A 17069-nucleotide genomic window follows, 5' to 3' on the forward strand; every position below is an offset into this window, starting at 1 on the left:
TTCGATCGAGGCTTTTTTTAGTACCCTGTTACTTTATGGCAGCACTTCAATACCGATCCCATATAGGCATATAATACTTACGCGAGCATTAATTTAATACGTCCCGCTTGTGTATTCTTTTATTCGCAGACAAAATCGACTCGTATGGTTGCAATTTTTTACGACTGACATAAACAAAAGTGCTCCGTATATACCCATCAATAAATATTAAACACTGTTAATTACAAAATGAGGACTTTATGTGTTTATGCATAATTTTAGTTTTAGTTTACCTTTAAGCGTACAATTGTGTTGCATGAACGATGCAATAACTTGTTTCGCAGTTTTATGAGAGACGAAAGACTTTTAGTGGCAGTATGTGTCTATTTGTGACCCTAAGCTCGGAGGTGATTCTAAATACCTACCAGTAACCGTATGACCCATTGTGGTTCCATAATCTAGGCGCGTACTTTCCAAAGCAACACCAATTAGCTGCCATTAAATTTGAATGCATGGGTGGGGTTTCGCGTCGAAGACTTTGATTCTTTTTACACACGAGGCGCTTGGATTCTAAATTTGTTGAATTTTATAGGTCCAACTTGGAGTTTGAGTAGCAGCTCTTTAACTTAGTAGCAATAACTCTTCGATGTCGTAGAAGCGATGGTGGATTTTTTATTGTTGCATGTATACGATGTCCTTTGTAACCTTGAATTATTTCAGGACGCTAATCTTACAATTTTAATACATCTTGTATACTAGACTAGACACATGAGCCCTAGTAAGATAGTTAAAGCGGGAATAAGGTCCGAGGTATACAGGTAGAAAGGCTGGGAATAATCAGCAGCCAATAGGAACGACACTGTTTGGATGTGACGTCACAAGGGTGTAATTTTCTTCCCCTTAATAGGTCTTGCGGGAGTGATGGGGTGGGTGGATCGCTTCTGTGCTTTACGTTTATAGTTCTGACTGGCGGCTATACGGTCAAACATTTACGAAGTCATTTGAATGAAAAATAAATTTAATTTAATGTTTTTTTTTTTTTAATTATGAGCTCACAGTTTTAGGATACAATTAGGTGATCGTTGCAGAATTTGTTTTGCCGAAAATAAAACATAATCACTGGCCCATAATTTGTACAAATAAAAATAAGTAAGTAATGCATTCGTAACAATGATACATACCTATTTACAGTAAAATAAATACTTGAAAAACACGAGTGATGCCATCTTACGTGTAATATTTTATAAGAACAGTAATAATGATTATAATAATAGTGATAAAAAATGTATTTTTAAATTATATTTAAATCATCTATAATGTTTTACTTTACCTACGCGCTTTTAACATTTATTTTCGTTGACTGCGATTCTTTGGTGTCTCGAATCAATAAACACCAGAAATTAATTTATTTTACAACATCATGATATGTGTAACTACGTGCAATTTCCATTTTGAGATGCATTACATTAATTCACATCGCAGTAAACTGTATCTAATTATAATGTAGGTACTGTTTATACAATTATATACAATTTAATCTTAACTTGGCATTTTGGTTTTTTTTTTTTTTTTTTTTTTTTTTTTTTTTTTTTTTTTCTATGTAAATCAAATAATACTGTAAAATACTTTATCGACCACCTTTAATAAAACTACCGATGCGTCAGTGAGCTAAAGGAAATAAAAAATAAAATATAAAATAATGGAGTTACTGAAGAAAAAAGTTAAAAGGTAAATTTTAAATAATAATTCATCGAAAATCGACAATAGGATAACAAATCCATTAAAAAATACTGTGAAGGGTTGGGACTTGAAAAGATTTTATCATTTTTTAAATGCATATTCCTAATCGAATACCACCCAGTTTTATCGGCTTATAAATATTATTTTTGTTTTGTTTCAGTTTCGTAACGTATAAAAAGCTTGGGAATAAGCTACACTGAGCAACCCAATTCTTTGAATCAAAGAAAATTTCTTTACCCTCATTCCGTTACATATTTTTTTATGAGTAAAAAAATATAAGTTAATTGAAAATAATATTTTATTAAATTAAAATTTTCTTTTTTTAATTACGAATTTCTCATTTAGTTGTACGAAATGTTTTTTTGAATCGACTAAATTTGTTTCAATTAAAAGAAAATATTTAACGGAATGAGGGTACAGAAATTTTCTTTGATTCAAAGAATTGAGTTGCTCAGTGATAAGTGCTTTCGTAAGCACATCACATAAAAGTTGCTTTGTGTAAGTCTATGTTTATGCGTGTGAGACGACTTGATGCATAGTTTATTTATGCCCATAAATTAAATGTATTTTGGTATGGAAATCATCTTTCACTTGTTGATGTTGTTTTTGTTTAATACATTTGCAAGCTGAATGAAGTTCATTTATAAATATTGACACATGTGACAATATCGACATTAATACCCTATGCCAAGCTCATAGGGTGTAGGTAACCAGAAATGAGATAATGTGTAGCACTTATAGTGAAACAAGTCAAATAAGTTGACGTAATTATTCTTGTTACGCCATTAATGTATGCTGTGCCATGCATTTTTTCTCATTTCTTGCGGCTCTCGTTTATCAGAAGAAGAATTACCTAAGAATGTAGGAGTATTCATCAGAATATTTATCTTTCTTTTAAGCCAAAAATATTTTAAAAAATGTTTAAGCGACGGAGTCAATATTTTAAATTTGTTTGAAAACTATGTACCTGACAAGCTTACTGATTGACAACTGAATTTTCAAGATAATCAAAGAAATCTTTTTCCCTCTGCAATCACTTGTTCAGTCGAAGCTGTAAAATCTCAATGAGTAACACGAAGGAAAAAAAAAAGAAAAAAAGTGTCGTTATAAAAACAAGTCCGTATCAACGAAAAATCATGTGCTTGTCGGAGGGTAAAAAAATGTTTACTCCGCGTTAAACGATAAACGCCACTCGTGAACAGCGACATACAAGCGCCCGTCGATTGCTGCTGTTGTAAATAAACATTGTACAAAATTATAGTGGCACGTCAGTCGACAGCTGGTCATACCCAGTCCATAGGCAAACGCCCATCGCGATAACGATAACGAGTTTTTCCAACAAGTAGGTATATCGTCATTAAACACGTACATAGATGAAATACCATACAGTTATATGTAATCTGTATTATATGTTATGCTCGTAACGAATACACCCATGCGCCATGCGCGTACCATCTGCACTTGTGTTCGCGGCTCGATTAATTTTTTACACGTGCAAACCCAGAAAAAAATGCACTCGACTCCCTCTGCTCCCGTTACACGATAAATTATTACATAAGTACTCATGTATCCATATACTTTGGATGCGCAATCGTTGCGCCAAGTCAAATTGCACAGCCTGTCCATCGATAAATCCCTATCGTCTCGTTGCAGTTCTTTGGGAGATTGTCCTATAGTCCTGATCGCGACGACTACGTCAGCCGTTGCTCGAGTCTCTGGAATGGTGGATTTTAATCGAGTAACTCGATGCATCATTGGTGTTGACCGCACTAGCGCAGTACTCTTCGATTTCCGTTTTTGTCTCGGGCAGAGTACTCTTGGTGGTGTACGGGCGCAACTCGAACGAGTCCTTCCACGGTTTGTCGCGTATAGTCGCCGTGCGCTCGTCCCTGGGCGTTGAACCGCTCGTTCGCAGCGTCTCGGTACCTGTTGCGCCCAAACATGTCATTACGATTACTCTTTTTATACCGAGAGAGAGAGAGAGAGAGAGAAAAAAAAACTTTTGTGTAGGTATATCGTTACTAATGAAATCGTGTATGATTTTGTTATATCAAGTGATGATTAACCAGCACGCGTCAGGTCAGCTGATTGCACTTTAGCCTTCTGATGGTTATTATTTTTAGTATCCCCTAATTGAGGGATGTACCTATGCTGTGAAGCTCAGCGTACACGTAAAGGGTATATAGCATAATATAGTGGCGGGTCCTAAAACATGCATACACCAAAACACATAGTGTTGACCCATCACCATTGCGCCCTCCACGATTCGCTTCGTAGCATCAGAATATATGTCCATCCCTCAATGGACTGGATGAACCGTATAGGTGTACAGAAAGTCCCTTTGAGTACCGTATCGATTTGCCTGGTTGGACGAGGATCGCTTGGCCAGTCTGATGCGTAGTAGTGTCGTTCGACGCCGGCAGTAACGACAGTGGAAAAGCTGTTTGACGGCAGCGCGAAAGTTTTGGCCGCTCGCGCAATAAAGGCCAAAACTTATGCCGAAATTCGTGTCGAAGAGCAAGTTGCAGGCCTTTTGCACGAGCACCTCGAGCTCCGTCTCCGTTCCGTCCTTCTGCAACTGAAACATTATGCTATTATTTCGCTACCGATATCTTTTTTCTAAGATCAATCGGTCTGAACATTGACAACAAGGAGAAATACGCTTGTCTCGGGTATAGTTTGGATCATTTAAATATACATACGTATGTACACATTTTGGTAGCGCAATTATTTACGTATTCATTAATTCAGTGTACAATATCGGTATGGGACAAATTGGATGTTGGTTCTTTTCTCTTGTGTACATTATTGAGTGATTCATAAATATGGAACGAATAGGATTTGGTTCATTTTACGATTCGAGGCTTTTTTTTTTTTTTAACTGAATTGTCAACCTTTTAGAATTTTTCGATAATCACGGAAAAACCATCGTTAATTGACTGCATCGAAAAGTTTTTAATCTTTTGATCTCTATACAGTAAACGCAACAAATTCAACACGCATTTTTCGAATAAAACTCTTTGGAAAGTTTAGTTTATTGAATCTTCTTATTTGACGTTATTGCTCAACTATAATAAACTGAATTTTGAAAATTCGTTGTTCTATGGCCCGTTTTGTAAAAAAAGAAAAAATAAACATATTTCATCCTTACACTTTATTTATCAACGCATTACACGAGTACAAAATCAGGAGCCACTTTGATCAACGTTTTGGCGTATAAAGCTACTTGACGAAAAAAAATAAAAAAAATAAAAAAAAAATGATTTGTTCAACAAAATAAGTACAAGTACCAAGTCACGCGTGAAAAAGTCTCACCTGCAAGAAAGCATAGATGCGCATGACGTAGGCCGGCAAGTTGAAGCAGAAAAAAACGGTCGAGACAATGAGGAGCATCTTGGTGACCCTGGTCTGGTTGACGGACGGCTGAGACTCTGCGATGGCCGTTCTGGCCTTGAGGGACGATCTGGCACTGTCGACTCGGCGGACCGCCCGAATAATCAACGAGTTCAGGACTATGATGATAAGGAGGGGCAGGGCAAAGGTGACGGCCGTGTCGACGTAATTAACGACGCCCGCCAGATCCTCCCAGCCCTCGTCTATCTGGCAGATACGTTTGCCGGCGTCGTCGCGCCAGGCCCGCGGACCCGTGTACACGAGCATCGGACTGAACAGCGTCAGCCCGACCACGGCTATGCTGCTTATGAGGCTCTTGGCGCGGTAGACCGTGCACATCCATTGACGGCGCAGGGGGTAGCACACAGCCACGAAACGCTCGACCGTGAATGCAACTACGAACCTGGTGTTTTTTCGGCTGTTAGTGCCATTTGTTTGCGCGCTCATTCCAGCATACAGTTTGTCGAGTTTGGGTCACAGTATTAAATGATACTTTTAATGAATATTTTCTCACGTCAAAATATAAACATAGTAGTCATGGAGTCTTTTTTACTCTTTAGGTAACAAAAAAAAATTCATCCAGTAAACTTTAGTTTTTTAATCTCAAGGCGTGAGTGAAATATTGAAAGAAATAGTCGTGATTTCTTTACATTAGCAATTAATTTAGAGAGAATGAGAAAAACTACGTATTTCTCATTCCTAAATGGTAATTTATGCATCAGTTCATACTTCACTATGACTATTTCAATCTTCCGTTTAGGCTAGTATATTATTGGTGATGGTACGTTATGATTTAGCTGTATTACGTTAAATAAGAAATACATTTATGAAAAATCTTCCAGTTTACCATTTCGGACGTGTCTACGATAATTTTTATCAGAAAAAAATAACAGTTCATGACTATGATGTTAGTTTTTATTTTAAAAATTTACTTCGATTATGTTCATTTTTTTTTTTTTTCATTATTGCGCATTTTTTTCTGAAGTAATGGAAAAAATCAATTTTATAAGCTATTTTTAATGTTTTGTTTTAGGGTGTAACAGTTTTGACTTTGCACAAACTCAATATATTATGTCAGTGATAAAGAAAAAAAAAAATTTTTTTTTGATGTTACTTTTTAATTTATTTTGCTACCAAGCCCATCGATATTGGATACAGAAAACGACTTTTTATTTTTATTTAACGACTAAATTAAATGTACTTTTAAAGCCTCTAAAGTAATTTGTTTAAAAAAAAGAACACTATTTGTTTTTCGTTAAAATAATTTCCAGTAAAAACTCAATATTTCCGTTATTATTTTGCTACTATTTACAGTAGTCGTACATGTACTCACTTGTTGCGTTTTTCAAACATTCTTAACTCTAATGTTTTAGTTTATTTGTCATTTTGAGCTTAGACTATTTTATTCGGGGACGTGTCGAATGGAATTCAAGAATTTATGAATTTTAAAGTAATAAATTAAATTCCGTAGTACGAAGAAATTTCACTAAATTTTCAGGATAACTGAAATCATTCTACTGCCGAGTATTGGATGTTCCAATGTTATTTTTTCATAATAATTTTTACATGAATTTCTGGATCACAAAGAATTTGTTTCAAAACGTTAACATTGAAAAAATACCGAGTTTCACGGGCTCGTGGAATTCTCGATGCAAGATACATATTTTTTTTACGGCAAGTTCAAATATTTTTCTACGACATGCACGTATTGAATGGTTGGATCAATTTTGTTGTATAAAAAGCATCGTATATGTTAAATGGGTTGTCAAAGACGAAAAAATGTTACCAAGCACTGAGGAAGCTGCAAACAAAAGGCCAGTAGACGAGAAACTGACACAGTCCGTCCTCGTTCATGATGTGGATGTTGAATATGCCAAGCCAGGCGACGAGAATGGAGATCAAAAATCCAGTGTCGCTAAGGGCCAAAGCAGCTAAATACATGCTGGAGGAATTGTACCGCATTTTGCTGGCGAAAACCACGTAAATAGACAGACAATTGCCCAAGCCGCCAACAAACACGAGCACCGGCAGGTAGTAGGTCTCCATGCCGTTTATAGCGGTCCAGCCGATCGAGTAGTTGCTGCTATTCTCGTTGCCGTCCGTCATTTTCTCTCCGTCTCTTTTGATTTATTTTGGCTCCACTTTGCCCCGTAGCGTGGGATCGACGCTTTCAGCTTCACTCACGGCTGTTTATCTTTTGTTGCGCCTCGTCCTCTCCGAGTACATCTTTTTCTTTGACTACGAGGTCGCCTTTTTCTCTCGGGCGCTTCTCGATCATTACTCGTTTTATAAGCTGCTGCTGCTGGGCCATGTAACTATTATACGTAGATAGAAGGGATTTAACGGGAGGTGTTTTGCGTGTTAAAGAAATATTTTTGAAGCAATACTGAATTTACTTTGGGTCTGAAGCGGAAGCTTTTTCTGAGACTGGATGCCGAAACTTTTTTTGTTTTTAAGGTGAATCATGCATGACACTACTTATGTAAGCTTTTGTTGAATTTTTAAGCTTTAAGCCATTTTATCTTGGAACTCACGTTACTTTTTGCCATTGCAATAATATTAAAGCTCAAGTATCACATGATTTCATTCTTCTTTAATTGACTTCCCTTACATACTTGTTTTGTGAATATGCTAAAAACAATCGAGCAGTTAATAAAAATACGTACAATTTTCCAACAAAAGTTTAAAAAAATCAAACTTCTATATTACTGAAAAATAATCTTTAACTTTTTGCAGTTCTATGAGAAAAAACATTTTAAATGTATGCAGGGTTTTTTCAGTACGAAAAAATGCTCGCGTGTGAATACACAACGATTTAAAGTCTTTTTTAATCCGTCCGCTGTACCAACGCTTGTGGAATAAAAAATTACAATTAGTTATCGTAGCAAATGATATTAGTGGCCATTGGAAAATTAACTCGGCTTCTATAAATTTTTCGATTTTTCCAAACACTTATTTTTTCTTTTCGTTGCAGTTTACGTAACATCTTCGATTGCCCACATTTTACATTGTTTCATTTTTTGTTTGTTACTTCATTATCACTGTTCTGTAAAAAAAAAAAAAAACCACTTTTCCTCTTTGGTCCGAAATTCTATTCGACCGATAGTTTAAAACTTATTTTCACGAAAAAATTTATCACTTACATTTTCTTTTCACTTTCAATCTCGAACCAAAACACTTTTACGCTCAGTGAATTATCAATCACATTCCACGTTGCTTGACACACTATGAGACAACAGCCCGAAATCAGCACAACCTTATGATTTTCTTTTTGAACAATTATAATTTTACGATTCACTTTCGCATTTTGATTTTTCATCTTGAACAGAAAGAAAAGTTGGAAAAAATCTGTTCAAACTCGGTCTATTAGCTAGCCAAAAATAATTGAAAAAAAAATTTTTAATAAAAACAGTAACATCGACCATCGACTCGTACTTATATGTACTTATCAGTTGCTCTGACAACGCACGCGGTACGACTGAATGAAGAAAGAATGCGCGGGCTAGCCCTCGGCCGTAAGGTATATGCGGTGTACTATATACACAGAACTACCAGCGCGCGCGCGTGTAATTGTTTGGAAGTGAGGGAGAGAACGCTTGAATGCGGAAGCCTCCCTTTTTTCCATTTCATTTTTTTTCCATACTTTGAAGGGTTGGTGATGCGCCACTTATCTCAAAGTAGGTGCAGCGGTATTTACATCGATTAAATGGTTGTCTTTGTGACCGTGGCTATAAATTGACTTACAAGCTTAAGGCGAAACACCAATTACAACCATGAATTATCACGTTTGGACCTTTGTACAAAGTGTGATCGAATTAAATGGTTTTCATTGGGTTTAATTGCGTTTTTGATACCTTGACTCATTGACGTGCATGTGTGACGTAATCGCCTCACGTTACATCATAAATCTCATTCAAATTCGTTTAAGATTGAAATTTCATAAAATTTTAATCAAATGTATGGATTCAGGATGAAAATTAAATTTGGTGGATACGTGTGTTCAATAAATTTCGTACACAATATCTTTTTTTTCAATCGTACGATTTTTTGTATTTTTAAAACTAGAGGGTTGAGATTATTAAGTAAAAAAATTTACTTTGTCGAAAAATTTAGAACTTTACGTAATCTATAAAATTTCAGAAAATATAAAAAAAGGAGTTACAAGCGAAAAAATATTAAGAGAAAAAAATAATTAGACTAATTCATGTATCAAGTATCTTAATCCTCTAAAACTTAAATTAGCTATCTTTCTGTATGTAACCCAGTAAAAAACCACTGTTTTTTCTCGTTTAAATTTAGAGAGGTATAATTTCTTTATTTTCATTCGTCACTGGGAAATCTTTTTCTACTACTTACGTGTATTGTTATTAAGAAGAAAAAAAAAAAAAAAAAAAAAATTTGAGCATAAGCTGTTTGGATTTGATTGGAAAAAAAAGTTATGCTTCGATAAAGATTCATTTAATGATGTTTAATTAAAGTACTAAAGTTTACCGTGACTTAATTGAACACTGCGGTGTATTTTTATTTTTTTAGCAGCGTCTGTAGTGCTTCGAGCTGTCCCCAAATAAAGTTTCTTTCAGCTCCTGTTTTTACTACTACAACCGAAAGCCAAACTAAATAAATCACACGGAAATCCAAGCAGCCCAAATCACCTGTCTATTAACAGGTATATTTTTCTCAATAAAAAAAGGCGGGGAGAACTAATTGAAGTAATGGAGGAAAAATAATCGCTTCATCTTTTTTCCCCTCTTGGTCAGTTGCAAAGCAAAGCCTCGAGAAAAAAGAAAGACATACGGAGCGGGCGAGTAACTCACGCGCGTGTAACAAAGAGAGGAAATTTCTCAGCCTTGCGTGGGCCAGGGGGTGGAGGCGCGAGAAGGAAATCCGAGCGAGGGAAAGTAAGTTTATGTATATAAAGTAGCGCTGGACTGTTGACGTGCAAGGAATCAATGATTTTTTATCTGTGACGCAGATGGTAGGCTCGACCAGCAACGTGTGAAGGGAAGGGGATCGTTTGATGGCTTTTACAATCGTCTTTAGCACCGGTACTTTTTTTTCCTTTTAATCGAGTGACATTGGCTCGTAAGGGATTGAACGAAATGTACGGTGGAAGATTTTTTCGCTCCACCTATACAAGTGCACGACTTTCTTTATTCGCTTGCGAAGAAGCGTAAACGAACGCAATGTGGCAGTTTGGGAACATGCACTGAATATGGAAATGCCATTCGAATTTTAACGAAATGCTGATTTTCATGCATAACTAATAGTGTTTTCAAAAATCGATTAACTAATTTGGTATTGTGTGATTAATTATTTTAAACATCATTTCGTAACAATGTTCTTAGGTTATTGATTCGTAAAGAGCACTTGCCGATTAAATTTTCCAATTGACTCGTGTGTATCGGTAGGTATAGATTCTTAGATAAATAATAACTCGGAAGTCATATGGGTACGGGTATTAATTTTTGTATTGTAAACTTATGGATAAAAGAGATTTAAGTCCGTAAAAATATCTTAGAGTCCAATGGCCGGTAACATCAATAAAAACTCTTCGGAGCAAATAACGCCATGAAAGCAATTACTGTATCGTTATAGATACTCGAGTAAAAGTTTCAGTTGTAGTATATTAGCACGTTTGACATTTAAAGTGGTTTGGATACTATTTGAAAAACTCTTGAATTTATTCAACTGTGCTACAGGAGCATCAGTTTCTTTCTTACAAGATTTATAAAAAAAAAAAAAAAAAAAAATTTCTCGAATTTGTAATCTAAATGATAATATTTGTCAAAAAAAAAAAAAAAAGTGTTTCAATGTATCAAGTGTGTTCACTGAAACGAAATTCTCGTCTAAATACTGTACATCTGTTGATTTGGACGTCCATCAAGTTTAATAAATATTAAATCTCGGTCTGTCGGTTATTGCAAACGTAGAAACAAGCGAAACTGCAATTTCCTCACAATTATGTTGCTACAGTCAAATCAAAATGGTATTAAATACCTTGTAAATGTAAAGCTTTTAGGTAAGGTGCATCTTAACGTGACTCTTGACTGGAGAAAGGTCGCTTAGCCACGAGTACGGGAAAATTTATTGGTACGTTTAAAAACATTGAAGAAGGACACTCCTAGCTCGAGGCAATTTTTTCATAATGGATATCAGGCTGAGTTCAAAGTTCTTCATAATGTACGGAAACCCTCTAGAGTACCCACCATAGCGAGGGTTTACGGGGAGTCGTAAATTGTGATCGTTGCCGTTAAGAGTAACGTAAAAATTACTACATTTTTTTTCTTTTTTTTTTACCAATAACGTTATCGACACTCAGAATGACTTCCACAAGGGGTTGATAAAAATTTTTTTTTTTTTTGCCAACAATTCGAAACAAAAGTTTGACCACTGAAGTCAACTCAAGAAGAAAAATGTATGTTCTTCGACGATCTCGCTCAATGTATCAGCTAAATTGCCAAGAAAACCAAAATTTCGTACACACTTGGTAAGGGTCGATTAAGAGCTTTTTCCTGGAAATCAATAGAATCGTACAAAAAACCTTTATCCCCATACAAACGATAGGCTATCATGTCAAGGGTCGATCGACACTTTCTGTTGCAGGTCAAGAAGAGCCGGTAGCGTCAGTTACCGTATCAACGAGCAACACCACGATGACTGCAGCTGCGAGTACTGGCAATGCAGTAGTAACCATCGGGTCTGGTCAGACGTCGGGGCTTATCCAAACTGGGACTACTCAGCGCGTCAACACTTTGGACGCTCTCCTCACCACTACCTGCTGTCGCAGTCAGAAGTTCCTGTCGCGCCAGTTGGCTCAACTCCACCCGGAGCTTACTATGCCTATGTTCAGTGGTGAGTCTCTTTCTCCTATACGATAATTCAGTAGGCGGTAATATTGAACATACAATACTGTTTGACAAAATTTTCTCCCTTTGTGTTGAGCGATGCTTTAGACAAGATTCATGTTTCAAAAAAAAAGCTATGTTTTGGCCTGCACTTTAGGTATGTTTTTGTTTACAACATCTGTGTTAAAAAAAAAAAAAAAACAAGTCTATTTCGTGCCATTTTCTTGTTTGTTTCCTTTTTTAAGTTCACAAAGCTCTTGTATAAAATATTAACTAAAAATTGAAGAAGTAAATATATATTTCCAACCAACTGATTTTTTTCAACAGGTTGTTAGTCAGTTTACGGTACAAAGATTGGAAAATGTTTTATAGTGATAGTTAAAACAAAAAAAAAATTTTATTTCGACTAATATGTTAGCATGAAAAATTGTTTTCTTAATATTAATATGAGGTGTTACTATGAGGTGAAATACGACATTGTGCTCTGTGTATTTGTTGGAAAATCGTGATATCTCGATTCACAAGTTCAACCGTTTTCTCCTTGCTTGCCTCCTACTCTTGTGTCCATTTATAACCATAGTTTCCAATACCTAGTCCAGATTTCCGCTCCAAGCTTTGTCTCTTTCTCATCTATACCATCTGAGCTAAGCTGGGCTTCTGTTTACGCAGAGATAATATACATTATGCACCATTAGTCAGATCATCGACAGCTTAAACACATACACGCAGACCCTGTCGTTATTCCTTCGTGTCTCTTTTTTCTAGCCCCATTTCCACGTGGCCAATCGACCACGATAATTACTGCATTCCGTCATAGCACGTGCATTTAAATTTATGTGATGTCAAAGCATATTTTTTATACAAAATGGTACGATTCCATTCCGCTTAAAATATACAAAACGACGCAAAACGATGAATACCTGCTTTGAAAAACCTTCGCATCAATATAATATTCATAACAGCTGAACGTATATAAAATTGAGAAAATTACTCGTTAAAGTTTGTTACTCAAACAGTAAACATAAACAGTAAACAGTTAAATAAAAGTACGTATTGAAGTTGTATAAGAAGTAAAATGTGTACCTATAGTGCTTTTGAATGGGTAGCATTAAGAGTTATTTCTTTTGATATTAATATTATCAGTAACTCTTGCAATTACAAAGTAAAATACGTCACTGCGATAACATTTTTCTGTGAAGCAAAAAAACATAAATAATATTTGATCAAGTAGGGGCGGAACGTGGGGGGAAAACAGTATTATAATTCAAAGGCTATACGATTATTGGTATTGATTTATATGTTTTGCTCTGTAAATTTAAATAACAAATACATTACAGTGATGTATGCTAGAAATAATTTACATTATGAATGTGCGCCTCGATTACATCTCCCTCGCGTATTTCGACGCAATACACACACAGATACCTCCTCGTATACGAAGACAGAACACCATATTGAAAGTGACTGGTACATAGTGAGCTGAATGACTTCGCCCAAAATTTAACAGCTACTTATTCTTGTTACGAGGAGCGATAATCTGTTTCTCGCTCTTCGGAATACAGAGCAGTGTTTTTTTCACATCGTGTCTGCACACTATTCTCATCCGATCTCTCGTTATCTCGATTGGAAAAAAAACTTTTGGGGATTGCGAAGTTTCCCTTGTATAGGTCCTTAGCACCCGTGAAAGAGAAGTTGATGTATGGTTGCCAATGAGGCCCCGATAAAAGTGATAAATGGTGACAAGTCAGAGGAAATGTAACTTTTGGAACCAGTTTGACCATCTGAAATCTTAACTAAGCTACATTCCAGTATTTTTGCTTATAAATTATACGTGTAAAAAGAAATGCACAAGTCGTGTCTGTTTTTATTATATAAAAGATTCGTGGTATCCTGTACAGAAATGGTCCAGAATTTAGATGTTCCCCAATATAATATGTGATGTGGTTTATACTAAAATAAAGAAAGTTCGGCAAATGAAAATAAACTTTGGTCATGAGCATTGACAACATTAATTGTGTACTTGCGAGTCAAAAGGCGTCTTTTTTTTTTACAGAAATAACCCACAGATTTCAAACTGCTCGTCGTGAGGTTCGTCAGCTCTTGTTGCAGTACTTGCTCCCGTGGCTGCACAATATGGAACTCGTGGATCCGAACGTACCCCCACCATCGAATCCTCTCAATTACTATCAGGTGGGTCTGTTGTCCTTCAAACATGTCTTATTCATTGTTTTGACACATTTCACTTTACTTACCACAAGATAAAAACAGAATAATTTATGAAACATTTAAATCTATTTATAATTTAATGATTCAAGCCACTGTACGATAAAAATTTTCCAAACAACTTTACCATTTGCACTCATAAAACGTACACGATAAAAAGTTGCTGGAGAAACGTCAAGTAGGTAATCGAGTACCTATGAAAAGTTTAACCATTTTCCAAATTAAATAGTGTTACGGGAATGACGTGACGCGAGGCAGTAGCAGCGGTGGCACGAGGCGCGAGGGCTGGGGTAGTGCCGAAGCTACAGAGATGGTGCTCAACAATCTCTTCTACATAACGGCCAAGGTAAGACTGAAGGAGATTGTATATCTGTATGAAGGCGTGCTTGTATACACCGATCCAATTCACTGAGTTGTTTAAAATTTTTTAAAGAAAGTTAAAATAATCGGGAAAAATGAACCTTACGAACAATTGTATTATATATTTGAGGAAGATAGTTTATTTGACGATACATTTATGTAAACAATATGTTTTTTCGACCTGAATTTTTTCAATTTCTAGCCTTTAATGAATAAGTATTTGACACAACAAGTTTGACTCTCTCTCTGTGTATACGAGTCCAATATAAAGTCTAAGATATCATTTTTATGAGGAAAAAAATATGAAATATCCTTCAATGTCGAGCTTGTAACTCCGGACTGCTTGCTCCCACCCCCCTGACACTACGTATACCATCAGCTTGTAGCTTTAACACATTTCATACGTATGTTATACGCATAAATCGAATCCTGTTCGTGATTTCGTATTTATTTGGAATATCCTATGAATGTGAGGTTGACTTGGATTTGATAACTGTATTAATTTGTACCAGTGTCTGATCATCGAAGATTTAGTTTCTTTTTAATTTTATATAGTTAACTCCAAACTAAGTGATAACTGTTATAAGTAAATTAATATAATATGTTCGTATTTATTAAAATTCTTAGAAAACCCCGGTAATGAAGCTACTTTAATCATATCTGAGTTATTACTTTATTCGATTGTTGTTGCATTAAAATGCAACTTTGCCAACTTTTTTAGATAGAATTGAATATTCTATCGCTTTAATTATTATTTATTAAATATTTTCGTTCATATCTTAGCAATGACTTGGTAATACTTTATGGGAATATTAGAAATAGTGCACTTTTCCGATGAAACATCCATAAGGTTTTAAAATAACTTGTTTACATGCTGGTTCTTTTTTTTTTTTTTTTTTTTTTTCCTATTAGTTTTCAGACGAGCACCCAAAAGAGACCGAAGAACTATGGGCGACTTTGTGCGGTTGTTGGCCCAACAATCTCAAAGTTACCATTCGCTACCTGATAATCGTCTCAGGCATGGCACCTCAAGAACTTTTGCCCTACGTAAGTACATACATTATTTATACGTAAATCCAAATGGTTTTTTCTTCAAACATGTATGTATATAGGTATCCCTTAAACTCCCCTTTTTTACATGTATCGACAATATCAACAAGTAAACCTATTTTGATTGTAAAATCAATAAGTAAAGCATAGTTAGTTTTTTAATTAGACGTTCTTATAGGAGAACATTTTTCAGCCCTAAGTGTGGATGAATATTTTAATGAAATAAAATAATTTAGACAAAATAGTTCGATTTGAAGCTCGAAAAGCCGTAAAAGTATCGATCAAATGATAAAATATTTAAATTCTTAAAACTGAATGATTAAAAATACCATCTTATGGAGGATAAAATAATATCCACACAATCTTTTTGATTCGACTTGTATTTTTCGCGATAAAAAAATTACGCCTCAAAATGGACCTCCGGCAAATTTTCATTTGGGATTGATTATTTTGTAAAACGAAAAAATAAACAACGTATCCTCAAAAGCCACTTTTGCGCTCAAGGAACCCTTTTAATGAAAAATGAACCCAAGTAAGTATATAAGTGTTAAAAAATGGTTGAAAACGCAAGACACTGGGGCTCTGTATAGGCGAAGCGGGTGGTGCTGTACCTCGCCCGAGCCAGGCCCGACCGGCTCGTCGACGAGATGATGACGGAGCTGCAAACCGTGGAGACGCTCAATTGCCTGATCGAGCGTACCGAGACACCGCCGTTTTATCGGCTGACGAGTATGCGCAAGGCCTCGTCGCACAGCGACGCCCCCACAGCCGCCGATCCAACTGCCCCGGGCAAGGAGCTCGGGCTCGTGGAGAAAGGCACGATACACACCAAACGCCACTCGGGGGAGGATCCCATCAAAAGCGGGTACATTTACACGCCAATTTATTTTTACGGCTTCTTGCTTTCTCCATCTCTTCCAACGAGCAAGAGAACTCTTTCTCCTTGTTAAGTGTAGGATTGCAACCGTATAATGTGATTCACTGTTTTAAGGCTTCACATTTTCCATGAAGCTCTATTTACGAAGCTGAAATGAGAAGTGCCTGACGTTTTTACTTATTACTTAAAACCAGTTCATTCCTCGCGGCGTTGCCTAGTTACGACACGATCCTTTAGCTGTTTTGTGCTTACCAACAACTTACACTACATTCAATTATATAGCTATTCAAAAAACTACAATTTGGAACAATCGGAATGATTAACACTTTATACTTATACAGTGGTATGCGATATACGAGCTGAGAAAAAGCTTTATCTTTCGCTGCCACGCGTAGCGCAATAACACTTGATATCGAGCCAAGAATTAATTGAATTTTCGAACACATGAAGTATTTAAAAGAGACGGAGTAACCATTGAGAAAAATCATTGTTTTGTTTTAATGACGAGTCCATGTTGAAAGTAAAAAAAAAACAAGCGAGAGACAAACGAAGCAACCACAATATACGTGCACAATATATCAGTTAAACGTAGCAGTAAGAAA

At 35.9% G+C, this 17069-nt stretch overlaps 2 protein-coding genes across 7 annotated transcripts in view; one reads left to right on the forward strand and one right to left on the reverse strand.

Annotated features, from left to right (window-relative positions):
* fry (microtubule binding protein furry) overlaps positions 1-17069 on the forward strand; it is a 42880-nt gene that overhangs the window by 14514 nt on the left and 11297 nt on the right. For all 6 annotated transcript variants that reach the window (XM_089598247.1, XM_089598249.1, XM_089598250.1 and 3 more), the window contains 5 exons: positions 11716-11964; positions 14011-14147; positions 14410-14526; positions 15453-15587; positions 16181-16455. In XM_089598247.1, the coding sequence (XP_089454373.1) occupies positions 11716-11964; positions 14011-14147; positions 14410-14526; positions 15453-15587; positions 16181-16455 (913 nt within the window). The remainder of the gene's footprint in view (positions 1-11715; positions 11965-14010; positions 14148-14409; positions 14527-15452; positions 15588-16180; positions 16456-17069) is intronic.
* Positions 3416-7218, reverse strand: LOC149375553 (nociceptin receptor-like). The gene is made up of 4 exons (XM_089598477.1): positions 6899-7218; positions 5035-5515; positions 4069-4291; positions 3416-3645 (listed from the first exon to the last, which is right to left on the reverse strand). The coding sequence occupies exons 1-4, from the start codon at positions 7216-7218 to the stop codon at positions 3416-3418; spliced, it is 1254 nt and encodes a 417-aa protein (XP_089454603.1).

This window comes from Copidosoma floridanum, unplaced genomic scaffold (assembly GCF_036245765.1).
Source record: "Copidosoma floridanum isolate Cflo_tuat_1 unplaced genomic scaffold, Cflo_Japanese_pri ptg000006l, whole genome shotgun sequence".
In the NCBI taxonomy this organism is placed as follows: Eukaryota; Metazoa; Arthropoda; class Insecta; order Hymenoptera; family Encyrtidae; genus Copidosoma; species Copidosoma floridanum.

Bases quoted from the DNA above. Each gene is read 5' to 3' on its own strand.
- LOC149375553 (XM_089598477.1), bottom strand. From the start codon at position 7,218: ATGACGGACGGCAACGAGAATAGCAGCAACTACTCGATCGGCTGGACC. The intron at 5,516-6,898 runs GTAACATTTTTT...AAAAAACACCAG, and splicing joins TGCAGCTTCCTCAGTGCTTG to GTTCGTAGTTGCATTCACGG. The intron at 3,646-4,068 runs GTACTCAAAGGG...TGGGCGCAACAG, and splicing joins CAACCAGGCAAATCGATACG to GTACCGAGACGCTGCGAACG.